The following is an 18,867-nucleotide window of genomic DNA, read 5'->3' as shown; positions in this document are numbered from 1 at the left end:
GCTGCGGTTATCCCCTCTTCAAAGGGTGACACTCTTGACCCTAACAGCTACAGACCTATATCTATCCTACCTGCCTTTCTAAGGTCTTCGAAGCCAAGTCAACAAACAGATACCGACCATTTCGAATCCCACCATACCTTCTCCGCTATGCAATCTGGTTTCAGAGCTGGTCATGGGTGCACCTCAGCCACGGCTCAAGGTCCATAAACGATATCTTAACCGCCATCGATAGGAAACAATACTGTGCAGCCGTATTCATTGACCTGCCAAGGCTTTGACTCTGTCAATCACCACATCCTCATCGCCTTGGTTTCTCTAATGATTGCCTCGCCTGGTCACCAACTACTTCTCTGATCGAGTTCAGGTGTCAAATCGGAGGGTCTGTTGTCCGGGCTCTGGCAGTCTCCATGGGGTGCCACAGGGTCAATCTTGGACCGACTCTCTTCTCTGCATACATCAATGATGTCGCTCTTGCTGCTGGTGATTCTCTGATCCACCTCTACGCAGACACACTATTCTTATACTTCTGGCCCTTCTTTTGACACTGTGTTAACAACCCTCCAGGCGAGCTTCAATGCCATACAACTCTCCTTCCGTGGCCTCCAATTGCTCTTAATACAAGTAAACTAAATGCATGCTCTTCAACCGATCGCTGCCTGCACCTGCCCGCCTGTCCAACATCACTACTCTGGACGGCTCTGACTTAGAATATGTGGACAACTACAAATACCTAGGTGTCTGGTTAGACTGTAAACTCTCCTTCCAGACTCACATCAAACATCTCCAATCCAAAGTTAAATCTAGAATTGGCTTCCTATTCCACAAAAGCATCTTCACTCATGCTGCCAAACATACCCTTGTAAACTGACCATCCTACCAATCCTCGACTTCGGTGATGTCATTTACAAAATAGCCTCCAAAACCCTACTCAATAAATTGGATGCAGTCTATCACAGTGCCATCCGTTTGTCACAAAGCCCCATTAACTACCCACCACTGCGACTGTACACTCCGTTGGCTGGCCCTGCTTCATACTCGTCGCCAAACCCACTGGCTCCAGTCATCTACAAGACCCTGCTAGGTAAAGTCCCCCTTATCTCAGCTCGCTGGTCACCATAGCAGCACCTACCTGTAGCACGCGCTCCAGCAGGTATATCTCTCTGGCACCCCAAAACCAATTCTTCCTTTGGCCGCCTCTCCTTCCAGTTCTCTGCTGCCAAGACTGGAACGAACTACAAAAATCTCTGAAACTGGAAACACTTATCTCCCTCACTAGCTTTAAGACCAGCTGTCAGAGCAGCTCATAGATTACTGCACCGTACATAGCCCATCTATAATTTAGCCCAAACAACTACCTCTTTACCTACTGTATTTATTTATTTATTTTGCTCCTTTGCACCCCATTATTTCTATCTCTACTTTACACTTTCTTCCACTGCAAACCAACCATTCCAGTGTTTATTTTTATTTTTTTATATTTTTTTTACTTGCTATATTGTATTTATTTCGCCACCATGGCCTTTTTATATTTTTATTTATTTATATATATATTTTGTTTGCCTTCACCTCCCTTATCTCACCTCACTTGCTCACATTGTATATAGACTTATTTTTCACTGTATTATTGACTGTATGTTTGTTTTACTCCATGTGTAACTCTGTGTTGTTGTATGTGTCGAACTGCTTTGCTTTATCTTGGCCAGGTCGCAATTGTAAATGAGAACGTGTTCTCAATTTGCCTACCTGGTTAAATAAAGGTGAAATAAATAAAATAAATAAAAAATCATCTGGCGATGTGGAGTCTTTTGTTTAGACATGTAGTTAGCCAAACAATGAACCATAATTCCAACACATACAATACTAGCAATACAAACAGATTGTCATAGCTAGCCACCACGCATAAAATGCAGTAGTATGAATCTGTAAGTAGCGAAAGCTAACCAACTAGGTTCATTGTTAGCTAGCGAGCAATCAAGTTAAGGTTTGCTAGCTAGCTAACAATACTCTTTAACTTGCAATGAAAATGACTTTCTGCCTAAATTAGAAATGTATGCTATCTGAAAATGTAGCTAGATTTACCCATATACATGCAGGAACGCTTCATGGCAGACCGGAACCCCTTTAACGAAGTAAGACGTCCTGTGTCTTTTCCGTTTTGTTTGTACAGCATGTTTGGCCCGTTGTGACAAGTCTCTCCGGTTTACACTGACCGTGTGCAGAAAGTAGTCCATCACAACTTTTCCCCACTGATCTTTGTCGATAGTGCCTGCTAAATTCAAGGCAGCAATGTTATTGAGAGCAGTAGCAACGCTTTTGCAGTTCTACATGGCTAACATATCTTTCAAAAAAGCTTCAGTAGCAAGGATTATCTACATACTGAGCTGCTCATGTTATAGACAGAAGCATGCTACATGGTAGACCAATCAGAACTCATCTCTCGGCATGTCCAGTCCATCCATTATCTCAGCCAATCATGGCTAGCGTGAAGGTTCCTGTATTTTTCTGTGGCTGAACCAACTAGGCTTGTAATTTAACAATTATATTCTTAATTACAGATGGCATACAAGTTTGTTATTAAGGCACATGAAAGTTCACATGTTTCCCAAAGGCATTTCTGTCAAATGCATTTTGATGGAGAGAATTGTTTTTCAAATGCCTCTCCTGTGAAGGAGTGACGTGCAACATACTCATACATATCTCTCTCCCTTTCTGTGTGTGTGTGCGTGTGCGTGTGCGCAGGTATACTTCCTGATGAGGAGGTGTTGGGAGTATGACCCGGCGAACAGGATCCAGTTCAAAGGCCTGATCACGGAGCTGGAGACGCTGCTGGACGAGAGGCACCGAGGAGATAGACTGGCTGTCTGAACTGATAGAGCTCACACATAGATGGATATATACAATAATATAATATACACTGAGTATACCAAAACATTAGGAACACCTTCCTAATATTGAGTTGCTCCCCCCACCCCTTTTTGCCCTCAGAACAGCATCAATTCGTCGGGGCATGGACCCTACAAGGTGTCGAAAGCGTTCCACAAGGATGCTGGCCTATGTTGACTCCAATGCTTGCCACAGTTGTGTGAAGTTGTCTGGATGTCCTTTGGGTGGTGGATCATTCTTGATACACCCGGAAAACAGGTTGAGCATGAAAAACCCAGCAGCGTTGCAAAACCGGCYCGCCTGGCACCTACTACCATACACCACTCAAAGGCACTTACATTTCTTGCACCATCACCCTTTGAATGGCACAAATACTCAATCCATGTCTCAAGGCTTAAAAATCATTATTTAACCTGTCTCCTTCCCTTCATCTACACTGTTTGAAGGGGATTTAACAAGTGACATCAGTAAGGGATCATAGCTTTCACCTGGATTCACCTGGTCAGTCTGTCATGGAAAGAGCAGGTGTTCTTAATGTTTTGAACACTCAGTGTATATGCCATTTAGCAAACACATCTATCCAAATAGACGGATGGATGGATGAAAAGACTGACAGACAGACAGACAGACGAATGTCAGTTAGCGGAACAGACAGATGTGTGTTAGCACAGATAGACTGACAGACTGACATTGACTACTACAGACATAAAAATAGACGTAATCTAGCACAGACACACAAAGACAGACAGACGTCAACCATCACAGACAGGCAGAAGGACAAAAGCCACATTTTTTTTTACAATACAGAAACAAATTGCCCAGATGTGGGCTTGATTTATATACTTTTCCACATACTGTACATATACAGTAACTCAAAAGTATTCTGACCATCAAATGCATGCTGCTGTCATTCAATATTTTCTATAGTACAGTATTTGTTTCTTTCTTTTTACAAGCTATTGATACACATTGTAAGTTAAATAGGACCCTTTTGGATAACTGAGTTAGTTCATTTTGTAAGGATGAAAGACATTGAGGCGGTAATTTGCGTTAGCCAACAAACAGATAGCTTTTCATAACTTTTTTTTTAGCCGTTGTCAAAGGTGTAACCAATGATGTATATAAACCCTGGATTGCTGATGCTATGCATTGGCCAATGAGAGGCTTTGAAGCCACCGGTTGGGTATATTGGCATTCCCCTGAAAAGCAGTCCTCCATACGAGTTCTACAGTATTTCAATGAATTGTTTCAAGGACAAAATTGCATGTATTTAAGTACTTTTCATGTTGTATCGGAGACATKGTTTTTTTWATGTTTAGCTCAGATAATATAATTAAAATGTATGCATTAACTTGTCTGTAATAGAAGACATGTGGCAACAACAAATGCATTTTATAGCTTCCAAGCTATTTTTTACAATGGTGGGGGAGTGCCCCCTGTCAGTCATCTAGTGTGTATATATACATTATTGGGTGTAAAGTTTACTACAAGCTCTACGCAGGCGCAAGATTCGGAGTGTTGCAAAAAAGGGGCGGCTCCTTGTAATAGGCTCCGGCAGTCAACATGATATTTACTATCTGAAAATTGAGACACACTGTATAATTTCTTCTGCAGCTGTGGGGGTAGTGTTGTCACTTGGTTCCTTGATCTAATCTGTAGGCTACATCATCAAAGTAGCCCATTTTGCATTGAAATATATTCTCAGTGACTGTTTAAACAGTAAACCAAACAACAAGAATCCAACCAAACAACAAGAATCCACCCAAAAGGCATTTAGTTTATTAGTAATAACTAGTGATTCAGGCTATTGTGAAATGGTAGAACCTGCTGTAGCCAACTAGCTAGCCATGTGCATTTTTCTCCATTACCAAAACATGATGGTCTATGTTTAGCTGATATGGGAATGAATACACAAGCAGCATATCAAACTGGGATAATGTTTTAGGTTACACCAGCAAGTATACAAATATTTTCCAGGGCATATTTTTTAAAATTATAAATCGGATTATTTCACATGGAGATGTGGGAAGGTATAAAGGCAAGCTAGCTTGAAATGTTTTAGCCAGGCTAAAGCTAGCTAGCCATGCTGCCAGCTAGATACTACTAGCAAGGGAAGGCCTTCACAAAATGGAAAGACTAAAATATTAAAACTTTGCTATTGCCCCCTAGTCAATGGGAGTGGAACCGGTGAGGGTATCATGTTAATAAAGGTGTCCGCTACTCCAAAAATCCCACTCCACCCACGTGTACACGTAGATCAACAGAGTAAAGCTTGTAGTAACCTTAAAACTTCAATAGCTTTCACCCCATAATTGATTTAACCTTTATTTAACTAGGCTAGTCAGTTAACTGCGTTAAACCTGTCAAATCTGTGAGCCCAATTGAGTAGTAGATTATTTCACACATTTCAGTGTTCAAACTGCTGCATGGGATTTCTACTTATCATGCGACTAGGTGCGTCCAATTGCAATAGGTAACGCAGGGGACCCTTGTGGATTTGACAGATCTTTACGCAGTTATAAAGCCGACAGCGCCTAAACWAAAGCAATGAAAGCAATGTAGGTTACCGCTGATCTGATTTAAGCCTGGCCTGCATCTTTAAGGCATGCACTTTTTAATATTATTTTATAATACGCTAAGGATTCTAAACTGCGAGAATATCTCCTACAATTTTGGGCCGATTTTCTTCATTTTAGGCTCATCGTCCCACATGGGATTATCCACTTCATATTCCACTGTGTTTTGTATACATTTTCCTGGTTTATGTGTTTGGAATGGCACGGTTGCTATTGCATCATCCTGCCAAAACTCTGAATCGATAATCACGTCCTAAGAAGGAATTCCCCTCGACCACGCCCAACAAATTGGGGAAAACAAACGTTCTTTCCCATTGACCCCCATTGTAAAAGAGCCAACTTTGTTGTTTATTTCTTGTCATACAAATAAATCTGAAAAGCTGGTGTGTTGTTCAATGTAACCAGACAGGGCCGGCAATATGGGCGGGCCTTAGGGATCCTGGCCTGCTCTACCCCGTACCTCCTTACCCGTCCAAATAAAATATTGATCATTTTTGGGACCGAGACGCACGCCGACAGAAATACTCATCAACCTCAGATAAAACATCCGAGCAAGCAAAACAGCGCCCCTCTGTCTCAGTATGTGTAGACCATGTATCTGACGTAAGGCAGAGGGGTGCTGTTTCGCTCACTCAGATGCTTTCTCCGGTGAGAGTTTCAGCAGAGAGGAAGAGGTGAAGCAAGAGGGCTCACTGCGTTTCTATGGGCATAATATGCAGACCTAAGCTTGTCGCTTGCCTTCCTACCTTTGGGACAACGACTCCCATTGTTTTTTAAGGGGTGGCTCAGCTTAATATTGTGGAAAGATTGTTACGTCCATCAATGTAATTGTCTGCATCATTTCCCATCCACCATATCTTTTTTTTTGGTAAATATATATATATCCATATACATACAAGTACATATGCATACATACTGTATACACATATATACATACACATACCTATATAGATATACATACTTTTTTGTTTGTTGAATATACCTTTATTATTCACCGCAAACCCTACCACCCTTCCCCCAATTGGAGGGAACTAATAAAAAATAACACTTAGGCTTCTACCTTCAGTTTATACATCTTATACACATTTMACAGACACAATCTATTTTACAATAGTTATKTTTTGTTTGTTTTTAGTCCTTCCTCTATTTCTGATGTCCATTCAGTTTGATTTCTATTTGTAACTGTTCTATTTCACAACATTTCTGAACCTATATACATTTTACAGACCCTGTATGTTTTACATTGGTTATCTTGTAATTAGTCCCACCCTTCAGCTCCATTCAACCCCTCCCATCTATCTCTCAACACCATTTCTATTTGCCATATATTTTTCAACTGTGCTGTGATGCTTCACAAAAGTACTGAACCTTTCTATTCTCATAGCTTCTAGAGATTGTAAATMWAAAAAAAAAWTTTTTGCTAAAATAATTATWATATTATTGATTGATTGACTATGGCTTTTCAAATCACCCAGTATAGCTATCTGCAGCGTTAGTTCTAGGCAAKTGTTGCAATCTCTTCAGCCATTCCTGGACCTGCYACCAAAAACGAGCTACATATGGACAATACCAAAATAAATGATCTAATGACTCTGCCTCCTCACAGAAAAATCTGCAGAGCTGGGAAGATTGTATCCCCCATATATATATATATATAACATTCTATTTGTTGCAAGAATTTTGTATCGTAATTTAAATTGAAAAATTGTAAGTTTTGAATCCGGCATTGTTTTGCGTATCAATTCATAAACCATGTGCCATGGAATGGGTACATCGAAAATCTCTTCCCAACTATTTTGCAATTTATATGGCACAGCTGTCAGTTTTTTGGTCCTTCAATGAAATTGGTATATGTTTTTATGTATCACACTTTTCTTTCACCATTTATGTTCTTTAATACAAGTTCCTTACCTTTTTCCCCTTTTACTTGCCTCTTCCATTTTTGTGGTAATGCTGCAATTAGTTGGTTGTAAGTTTGGGAAGAGCAGACATTTCCATATGTCTGTGTTAGCTGCATGTGTGACAACTCCACCAGTACTATTTATGATATCATTCACTAAAATTATACCTTTTTTATTTTTTTAAATATGTTTTTTTTTAAATCAATTTGTATATTTGAGTTTAACCACAATATTTGTTGTATTATTTGTTCTGTCTTTTCAGGTGGATTAAACTGAAATTGCAACCAACTTTCTATGGCTTGTTTAAAAAATAACAATATTTTGGAGATTATTTACTTTTCAAACAACCGAAAGTGAGCAGGTGTAATCTGAATAAAGGGAAAAAGGCCATTCTTGAACATAGGATGAGACATTCKTACCGATTTACTAGAGAARCAGTTTGGATTTAAGTARAACTTTTGTATGACTGATGCCTTTAGTGAGAGGTSTAATGCTTTAATATTTAATCATGTCTGCCCTCCAAATTCATATTCATATAAATAGCCCCTTTTAATTTTGTCTGGCTTGCCATTCCAAATAAAATGGAATGTTTTTTGTTCATATAATTTTTTTTGTTAAAAGTCACTAGGTGTAGGCAAAACATAAGCAAATAGGTAAACTGTGATATGACTAAGAGTTAATCAGGGTGATTTTTCCACAAATAGAAGGTATTTTCCTTTCCATGGTAGCACGATCTTATCTATTTTTGCTAACGTTCTATAAACATTTATTGGAGTGAGATTTCTTTCTTTTGGGATTTGTATACCGAGCATGTCCACATCTCCGTCAGACCGTTTAATTGGTAAACTACACAGTAATGTACTCCCCTAGATAGTTTTAAACTTTCTGAGATGTAGCCATTATTTACTATTTTACACCTAGGGTTACTATACATAACTTTAACCCATTTTATAAGAGATTCCCCAAAATGTAAATATTCTAGGCATTTATATATAACTCCAGTCGTACTTTATCAAAAGCCTTTTCAAAATCAGCTATGAAAACCAGGCCTGGTGTCCCCGATATTTCATAGTATTCTTTTGTTTCCAGTACTTGTCTTATATTATCTCCAATGTATCGTCCATGTAAAAAACCTGTCTGATTAGGATGAATAATATCTGACAATACTTTTTTAATTCTATGCACCAAGCATTTTGCTAGATTTTTGCATCACAACAATGAAGTGTAAGAGGTCTCCAATTTTTTTAATGGAAATGGATTCTTTATATATACCACTTGGATCCTGTTTCAGTAATAATGAGATCAGACCTTCTTGTTGCGTGTCTGATAATCTACCATTTATATAGGAGTGGTTAAAACATGCTAATAATGGTCCTCTGAGTATATWAAAAAAAAAGTTTTGTATACTTCCACYACTCCCATTGTTAGGARGGAGACATGAGCATCTCGTCATTATATACAGAGCTCTGGTTTCAGCCTCTTGAGAATGGGAAATTAAAGTTGGCGGGGCTGCACAGTGCTCTGTTAGGATGCTGGCTTCCCCTAAAATAAATTGATGTTTTGCCCAAATTATATAATTCCTCCTGTCTAAATAAAAACACTCAAAATACTTCACCAGAGAGCATAACTTTACCACAGAGGATCATTAGCTTCTTTAAAAAATGTCTGTGGATTGTTTCAAATCACAAGTGTGTAGGTTGGCCTATGCCTATTTGGCAAGCCCGCAATTTGGGCAGCGCAATATGTCTAGCTGATTGATTTGCGCCTGTCAGTGAAAAGCATCTAAAATATGTGTGAAGARGATAKTGTTTCTTGAGTATAATTTAAAATGTTGCAACAAGAAGAAGGGGAGGGGTGTGTGGCGACTATATGGTGTGTCTCTCTCCAGAATGCATGRACTCAGCTCTCCAAWATGCACTCGGCTCTCTCCCGCCAATTCTTGCACATTCATTGTTTATTRTATTAATTGTTTGCCCTTTGTTWATTTTTTATAAATTCCCCATTACGTGTCACCAGTAGTTCTAGTAAATGTATCGTTAATCCTCTGTAATTTGGTTACTTTAATTTCTGTCAATGCATGTATTAATTACAGTCATTTACCTGGTCTCCTATGTACAAATGTAGGAAAGTGCTCATTTGGCAATGTCTGGTTTCTGATTGTCTTAACTCACCACGTCCACCACTAATAAGCTGAGCTTCTCAATAATTTTTTCTTCACCTCACATTGTAGACAAAGTCTATTTCTTTTTACATCCATTACGAATGATAGTTTGCGAATGATAGTTTCTTTCCAACACACCCGGCCTCGATAATCACGAAGCTTTAGCGTGAAAGAACAAAATGTTATGATCTGATGATCCCGTATATCCAGTGGAAACTTCATAAAAAAACAGCTGTCTGCCCCGAGCTGACTGCCACGGAAACCCGGAGTAGGCTAGTTGATACAATGTTGCAAGTTCGCTAGCGACAGCTTCAGGCCGGACCCAGTTGATSATTTGATGCATTGTTGCACTTCACTAGCAATATCTCAAGTCAAAGGGAGGCAGGGAGACGGACTAGAAAGATGAATGTGATTGAAATAACCAGAATTTCCACTGGGATATTTTCTACAGTTTTTATTTGTCTGCTTTAGGCCTATATATTTTACTTAGTTGACGATGGAAGTTATAGGCCTACTGCTGCATTGGCCTATAGGCTATTTCTGAGTTCTATGCTCTCATTTCTTCAGCATCCAGTGTATCAATGAGGCTAGTGCTCTCACCTTAGTAGAATTTTAACTTTTCGATTTGTAACATTTTACTTCAGATTTTTATGATTAACCACATGACAATGATTTTGAGAAACAAAAACGTTATTATTGAAATGAAACTGTTCCATGAAAATGTGCATATAAAATAATCAATAACTGTAATGCAGATCGGTAGAAGCGTGCAAGCGTGTGCACACAGGAGGTCCCGTGAAAAAACATTTGTCTATGGATACCAAAGGCCTGTCCAACTGATTCATTCTGGTGCCGGCCCTGTAACCAGGTCAAAAATCCAGACCTAAGCATTGCTCCCCACGTAGGGAAATAAAGCCTGCGAGAAGAGCCTTGTGGCTTCAGGCTATTCAGCGTGGGAAATGTGGGGACCTGGTGTCCAAGTAGGCTACACATAGCTATGTGTGTGGAAAACATTTCATCACAGGTAAGACGTAACTTGTTTAGTAGGCCTATAGTCCGTTTGTAACTCCACTCACTACTTGTAGCTTTAGAGTCCACTTGTTTGTATTGTTGGTCTTGGCTAGGTTAATGTTCCTGTAGGTACCCAGCTAGCACTCACTCACGTAACTGCTAGCTCCATCATGAAAAGGGGCATGATTGAAGCCCGTCAATGTTACTTTTTTCTAAGTAGTGAGAAATCTTAGGACAGGCAATGTTGAAAATAAATTTTTAGACAAGTTGTACTTTTCTAAAATGTAGTTTTGTAATTGACTAAAACAAGCAGACAACAAGAAGGTTGCATTTGAAAAAGGTCAAGTTTTTGTTGTGAGCCAATGGTTGTTTTCCCACAAGCGGGCGGGGCTGCGACATTCTATTCAATACCGACTGGGACTATCAGAACCCRAAGGGCTACTATGATGTCACTGAAGACAGGAGTTTTCCAAATTCAAACTATCATKATTTTTGCACCATCATTTATCCTATGATGACGTCACTCCCGCCTCCTCTAGCCCTATAAAAGTGTCCCCCGGTCCGTCTAAAAGTCAGTCATAGTCTTCTCTATCAATCACAATGCCCAGAAGACACATCGCATCCGCCAGCCGCCCTGTCTGCAGGCGCCGCAGCCGCCSCAYGGTGTCCCGGSGTCGCAAGAGAGGAGGCCGCAGGAGAGGTTATCTGGCKTGTCTAACACATCTGACCTAACCGGCCCCTCCTGGTTGTCCTGACCGACGGCTCCCCGGTAGTGTAGAAATGCTTAAATTAAAGATGGCCTTTTAACAGAAACTGTTACGATTTTGGCTTATTAGATGGTTTATAKGAATTRTAGGCAGTAGAGTTAATAATGGATAGGCTYTAATTATCTACTTAGCCTATGTTAGGGATAGATACAACYCTCAAACCACTAGGCTACCTGCCGTATAGTGCCATAAGCKAACAAGAAWATGKACKTCCAGAAGCGGCGCTTCTCATGTCCGGTGATTTTAATGCAGGGAAACTGAAATACGTTTAACCAAATMTTTACAAGCATGTCACCTGTGCAACTAGAGGTAAGAAAACTCTAGACCACCTTGACTCCACAAACAGAGACACATACAAGTCTCTCCCTCGCCCTCCTTTGGCAAATCTGACCATAACTCTATSCTCCTGATTCCTGATTACAAGKAAAAACTCAAACAGGAAGAATCAGTGACGTGCTCAATATGGAAGTGGTCCGATGAAGCGGATGCTAAACTACAGGACTGCTTCGCTAGCATAGACTAGAATATGTTCAATAACATTGAGGAGCATACCACAWCAGTCACCGGCCTRATTAATAAGTACATCGACGAAGTCGTCCCCACATTGACTGTACGTACATATCCCAACCAAAAGCKATGGATTACAAGCAACATCGTACTGAGCTAAAGGTTAGAGCTGCCACTTTTAAGGAGCGGGACACTAATATGGATGCTTCTAAGAATTRCCGCTARGACCTCCAACAAGCCARCAAACAGGTAAAACAACAATACAGGACTAAGATTGAATCATACTACGCCGGCTCTGACGCTTGTCATGGTTTACAAAGGGAAACCAAGCCGCGAACTGCCCAGTGACGCAAGCCTACCAGACYAGCTAAATGCCTTCTATGCTTGCGTCGAGGCAAGCAACATTGAACCATGCATGAGAGCACCAGCAGTCCTGGACAAATTTGTGATCTCCGTAGTCGATGTGAGTAGGACTTTTTAAACTGGTTAACATACACAAGGCCGGGGGCCAGATGGATTACCAGGACGCGTACTCAGAGTATGCGCTGACCAGCTGGCGGGTGTCTTCAAGGAAATGTTCAACCTCTCACTCACCCAGTCTGTAATACATGTTTGAAGCAGACCACCATAGTCTCTGTGCCGAAGAACATCAAGGTAACATGTTTAAATTACTATCACTCACATCTGTAGCCATGAAATGCTTTGAAAGGCTGGTCATGGCTCACATCAACACTATCATCCCAGACACCCTGGACCCACTCCAATTCGCATACTGCCCCAACAGAATCACAGATGACGCAATCTCTAATGCCCTCCCACCTGGACAAGAGGAACACCAACAGTTGAAGTCGGAAGTTTACATACACCTTAGCCAAATATATTTAAACTCAGTTTTTCACATTTCCTGATATCAGTAAACATTCCCTGTCTTAGTTCAGTTAGGATCACCACTTTATTGAATGTTAAATGTCAGAATAATAGTAGAGAGAATTATTTATTTCAGCTTTTATTTCTTTCATCACATTCCCAGTGGGTCAGAAGTTTACATACACTCAATTCGTATTTGGTAGCATTGCCTTTAAATTGTTCCTCCTGACAGGACTGGTGTAACTGAGTCAGGTTTGTAGGCCTCCTTGCTCGCATACTCTTTTTCAGTTCGCCCACAAATTATCTATAGGATTGAGGTCAGGGCTATGTGATGGCCACTCCAATACTTTGAATTTGTTGTCCTTAAGCCATTTTGCCCCAATTTGGAAGAATGCTTCCTTCCTTGTCCATTTGGAAGATCATTTGCGACCAAGCTTTAACTTCCTGACTGATGTCTTGAGATGTTGCTTCAATATATCCACATAATTTTCCTACCTCATGATGCCATCTATTCTGTGAAGTGCACCAGTCCCTCCTACAGCAAAGCACCCCCACAGCATGATGCTGCCACCCCTGTGCTTCACGGTTGGGATGGTGTTCTTCAGCTTGCAAGCGTCCCCCTTTTTCCTCCAAACATAACAATGGTCATTATGGCCAAACAGTTCTATTTTTGTTTCATCAGACCAGAGGACATTTCTCCAAAAAGTACGATCTTTGTCCCCATTTGCAGTTGCAAATCGTAGTCTGTCTTTTTTATGGCGGTTTTGGAGCAGTGGCTTCTTCCTTGCTGAGCGGCCTTTCAGGTTATGTCGATATAGGACTCGTTTTACTGTGGATATAGATACTTTTGTACCTGTTTCCTCCAGCATCTTCACAAGGTCCTTTGCTGTTGTTCTGGGATTGATTTGCACTTTTCACACCAAAGTACGTTCATCTCTAGGAGACAGAACGTGTCTCCTTCCTGAGCGGTATGACAGTTGCGTGGTCCCATGGTGTTTATACTTGCGTACTATTGTTTGTACAGATGAACGTGGTACCTTCAGGCGTTTGGAAATTGCTCCCAAGGTTGAACCAGATTTGTGGAGGTCTACAATTTGTCTTCTGAGGTRTTGGCTGATTTCTTTTGATTTTCCCATGATGTCAAGCAAAGAGGCACTGAGTTTGAAGGTAGGCCTGGAAATGCATCCACCGGTGTACCTCCAATTGACTCAAATTATGTCAATTAGCCTATCAGAAGCTTCTAAAGCCATGACAGGAATTTTCCAAGCTGTTTAAAAGCACAGTCAACTTAGTGTATGTAAACTTCTGGCCCACTGGAATTGTGATACAGAGAATTTTAAGTGAAGTTATCTGCCTGTAAACAATTGTTGGAAAGATTACTTGTGTCATGCACAAAGTAGATGTCCTAACCGACTTGCCAAAACTATAGTTTGTTTACAAGAAATGTGTGGAGTGAGTTTTAATGACTCCAACATAAGTGTATGTAAACTTCCGACTTCAACTGTATGTAAGAATGCTGTTCATTGACTATAGATCAGCGTTGAACACCATAGTYCCCTCCAAGCTCATCACGAAGCTCAGGACTATGGGATTAAACACATCCCTCTGCAACTGGATCCTGGACATCCTGACAGGCCACCCCCAGATGGTGAGGGTATTCGACAACACATCTGCCACGCTGACCCTCAACAGGGACGCTTGCTTATTCCCCTCCTGTACTCCCTGTTCACTCACAACTGCATGGCTGCACACGACTAACACCATCATTAAGTTTGCTGACGACACAACGGTGGTAGGGCTGATCACCGACGATGATGAGACCGCCTATAGAGAGGAGGTCACTGACCTGGCAATGTGGTGTCAGGACAAGAACCTCTTCCTCAACGTCAGCAAGACAAAGGAGCTGAGTGGACTACAGAAAACGGAGGGCCGAGCARGCCCCCATCCTCATCGACGGGATTGTAGTGGAGCGGGTCGAGAGCTTCAAGTTCCAAACACACCAACACAGTCGCGAAGAGGGCATGACAARGCCGCTTCCCGCTCAGGAGGCTGGAAAGATTTGTCATGGGCCCTCAGATCCTCAAAGTTCTATAGCTGCACCTTTGTGATTATCTTGACTTGCTGCATCATCGCTTGGTATGGCAACTACTTGGCATCCGACCGCAAAGCGCTACAGAGGGTAGTGCATATGCCCAGTGCATCACTGGGCCCGAGCTCCCTGCCATCCAGGACCTCTATACCAAGCGGTGTCAGAGGAAGGCCCTGAAAATTGTCAAAGACTCCAGCCACCCAAGCCACAGACTGATCTCGCTGCAACTGCACAGCAAGCGGTACCGATGCACCAATCTGGAACCAACATGACCTTGAAAAGCTTCTACCCCCAAGCCATAAGACTACTATGTAATAGCTAAATAGCTACCCGGACTATCTGCATTTACCCCCTTTGCACTAACTATTTTGACTCCACATACGCTGCTGATATTGTTTATTATCTATCCTGTTGCTAGTCACTTTACCCTTACCGATATGTACATATCGACCTCAATTACCTCGTACCCCTCCACATCTACTCGGTACTGGCACCCTTTGTGTATATATAGGTTATCGTTACTCATTGTGTATTTATACTTTTTCTATATTTTTCATTCTACATTGTTGGGAAGGGAGCCCATAAGTAAGCATTTCACTGTTAGTCTACACCTGTTGATTATGATGCAGGTGACATAAAATGTGATTTGATTTTGAACTGTGCTGCTGCTCTTATAGTCAACGGTGGGCCCATGCGTGAAATCTTCAACAGCATCTCATGATGACCACTTTTTCCCAACTCTTAAACTAACCGTCAAATCCTTTCAATTACTGCTGTCAAATAAAGCGAGGTAAATAATGAGTCAAGTAAGCACTAGGCCTAATAAGTGGAGAAGCTGCTCACTTCACTCAAATCTTTCTTTTTTTGGGGCATCTAAAATAATGGCGAGGAAAAAGCAGGAGACAAAGGGCTGTGAGATACAGGTTTGACTCTGGGCACATGTATACGAAGGGTACGTGGCAACAGAAGARGGACAGCAGATGGGCTAGTAATCTTGGAGATGGGAAATGGGCCGATAAACCGGGGGGGAGAGTTTGCGGGATTCCACCCATCCATACCTTCTGACTGAGATGATGTCGGGGTCCGATGGCGATCCGCTTGTCGTCGATACCTGGAGGTGGTCTTGAGGAGGGACGACCGGGCTCTCCTCCAGGTACGACGACAGCGGCGGACAAACATCTGGGCAGAAGGTACGCCAACCTCTTCCTCCTGCTTGGGGAAGAGCGGGGGCTGATACCCCAGGGAACACTCAGATGGAGATAGGCCCAGATGACAATGGTTTAATATTCCACCAGGGGCAGGCAATCGACAGGTCAAGGCAGGCAGGGGTCAGTTAACCAGAGGTGGGGCAAAGGTACCGGACGGCATGCAGGCTCAGGGTAGACAGAGATCAACAATCCAGGGGTGGGGCAAAGGTACAGGTCGGCCAGCAGACTCGGGGGCAGGAAGAGTGGTCAGGCAGGCGGGCTCATTAGTCAGGACAGGCAAGGGTCAAAAACCAGGAAGGTGAGAAAAAGAGAGACTAGGGAAAAGCAGGAGCTGAGAACAAAACTGCTGGTTGACATGACAAACAAGACGAACTGGCAACAGGCAAACAGAGAACACAGGTATAAATACACAGGGGATAATGGGGAAGATGGGCGACACCTGGAGGGGGGTGGAGACGATCACAAGGACAGGAGAAACAGATCAGGGTGTGGCAGGTTTAGGTGTTGCACATCAACATATTTTTATCATGCATTCCTGCTTGGACTTGTTAGATTGATACAACTTCAATAAATCTAAGTCTGGAGCCTACTTTTTGTTTTACTATATAGACTATGGATAACATGAGTTCATGGTAGGCCAACATTGAATTTGAAAGAGAAAGCAAATGCCATGACCTAACATGTAGTTCGTTTTTGAAATGCTCTGGAATTGAGAATATTGGTATATCCAGAGACCAAAAAGCTGAACAGATAAACACATTTTGGATTTGCTGGAAGGTGGAATTGCATTAAATCGAATTATTAATTTCTAATGATTTACCGTCAGTAAGGACATGGTGACGCTACTTTTTCTCCCCTAACATTAGTTACTTAATATCTTCACAGAAAATTATGAGTGTTTACATTTCACTCTTTTAGCTGACATTTAATCAATGCAGGCCAATTTTTAGCAAGCTATTCATACTAAATCAGTCCCTGCCCCTGCCCCTGCCTGGTGCCAGGCCCAACAGATGCAYCCCTGTCTCCCCATCCCCATACCCCTGAACCAGCCCTACTCCTGAAGAAGGAGGTGAGCCGCATTGTGTTGAATGACAGGTCAGTTGGCATYATTGCAGGTACTGCAATGCATTGAGGATAGGAATGTGATTATCCAGTCAGGAAAAATATCACTTGACTCAGAGCCAGCCAATATCAGAGCCTTAAAGGAAGAGATGCAGGCTCTTAGAGATGGATGGGAGTCTCTCCTATCTGAGGCAACACTGATTGCTACGCAAATGGATGTTGCACCTCAATTTAGCAAGGAACACAGCCGCCAGAGGAAAAGGAAGAGATTCCATGATGAGACCTCTCAAGAGGAGACAGCTCAGGACAGTTCAGCAACGGTGTTTTGGAACACAGTGTTTTTACTGCTATGGACAACATCATAAGTGACTTGGACACTAAGTTCCACACTACTGCAAAAATTGTCGAAGAATTTTCTGCTGTTCCGAAAGTTATAAAGTCCCTTCTGTGTGCCAACCACTGATCATGAAGTATTCCAGAGATCCTACACCTGAGTTTAAAAATGAAGACACCTGAACACTGTATATGCTGCCACTTTCCCCCCTAATTCGTCCCCTCTTGGTCTCCTGAATGCAATTTGTAAGATGCAGCTGCAAAGCATTTTTGGAGAAGTGTGCAATGCTTTACGTATATTTTGCACACTGCCTGTGACTTGCTGGTGGCGAGAAAGCTTTCAGTAAGCTAAAACTGAATTTTTTWAAACGATTTGACGTCCACTATGTCCCAGGACAGGCTTTGCTGTCTTGCCATGCTGTCCATTGAAAGTCGGTTAGCTAGAAAGCTGGACTTCAAAGACTTGATCAGTGACTTTGTTAGCAAAAATGCTCGGCGCTGGGCTCTTGGTGAGTAAGGCTGAGCAAGAGCCAGTGTTAACTGTTAAATGGCATGTTATGGATATTGGATCACTACACACATGATGCCCACAGACTGAGAACAAGATATATCTCATAGTAATGGCTGGATTGCCATAAAATTTGTTGTGCACAATCAGGACCCCAAGTGGAAGAAACCTATTGATTTGATGACGACTTGATTTTTCCTCTAGCGCCACCATCAGGCCTTTATTTTCATTTCGTTTTCCATTTTCCATTTCCACTTTTACAGCTGCTTATTGTCTAGTTGGTATGTATACTTAGTTCAAAAATCGGCTGCTGATTCTATTATTTTGTTTGTTATATCATTCTATAGATGAGAATGTTAATTTATTTTAATTAAAGAGGTTAATGTATGTTTATTTCAAGTTATTCATTAATGTTAAGAGAATTTTCCATTCAAGAATTTTCCCGTTAAAATTACATTTAGACTGTAAAAGCYCATTTCTTATAGAGGATATCAATATCAGAGGAAGGTACATATATTTGTATTTATTATGGATCCCCATTGGTATGTTATGATCTGCATAACATACCAATTGACATACCTTTGTATGCCTCCTCATCTGTATACCTGCAGACACAGACACAAGTGTGTGAGCAGTTTAGTTTTTACCAGTGATCTTAGAAGGGAGGGTCACTCTCATTGGCGCCGCTGGGTCTCTGGTAGTCATCAGCTTGGTTTTCTAGGAGAGGAGGCAGAGGAGGGCCCGGCACTCATACTAGAGGAACTGTCACCATTGATTGATTAATACGATTTATTTAAGTGTCATACAGGTACCGGTTGCCAGCCCACATGGGATTGCAAGACACTACAGAACAAAATAATATGTAACAAATGGTACGAATACAATAATCATGGCATGTACAGCTTCCATCTAGCCACACTACACAAACAGTACATTTCTCTTTCTCCTCCAGGCAATGTGAACAAATTGAGCAATCTCAAATACGCCCTGTCTG

General features: G+C 41.6%; 1 protein-coding gene across 1 annotated transcript in view; it reads left to right on the top strand.

The window, feature by feature from the left end:
• The window catches only part of LOC111957137 (tyrosine-protein kinase JAK1), a 37,589-nt gene extending 29,941 nt beyond the window's left edge, over positions 1–7,648 (top strand). Inside the window, exon 25 of the mRNA XM_023977874.3 lies at positions 2,740–7,648. Within this exon, the coding sequence (XP_023833642.1) occupies positions 2,740–2,865 (126 nt within the window). The 3' untranslated portion in view covers positions 2,866–7,648. The remainder of the gene's footprint in view (positions 1–2,739) is intronic.
• Positions 7,649–18,867: the final 11,219 nt, after the last annotated feature.

This window comes from Salvelinus sp. IW2-2015, linkage group LG32, assembly GCF_002910315.2.
Source record: "Salvelinus sp. IW2-2015 linkage group LG32, ASM291031v2, whole genome shotgun sequence".
Classification (NCBI taxonomy): Eukaryota; Metazoa; Chordata; class Actinopteri; order Salmoniformes; family Salmonidae; genus Salvelinus; species Salvelinus sp. IW2-2015.
This window is presented reverse-complemented; position numbering and strand designations above follow the sequence as displayed.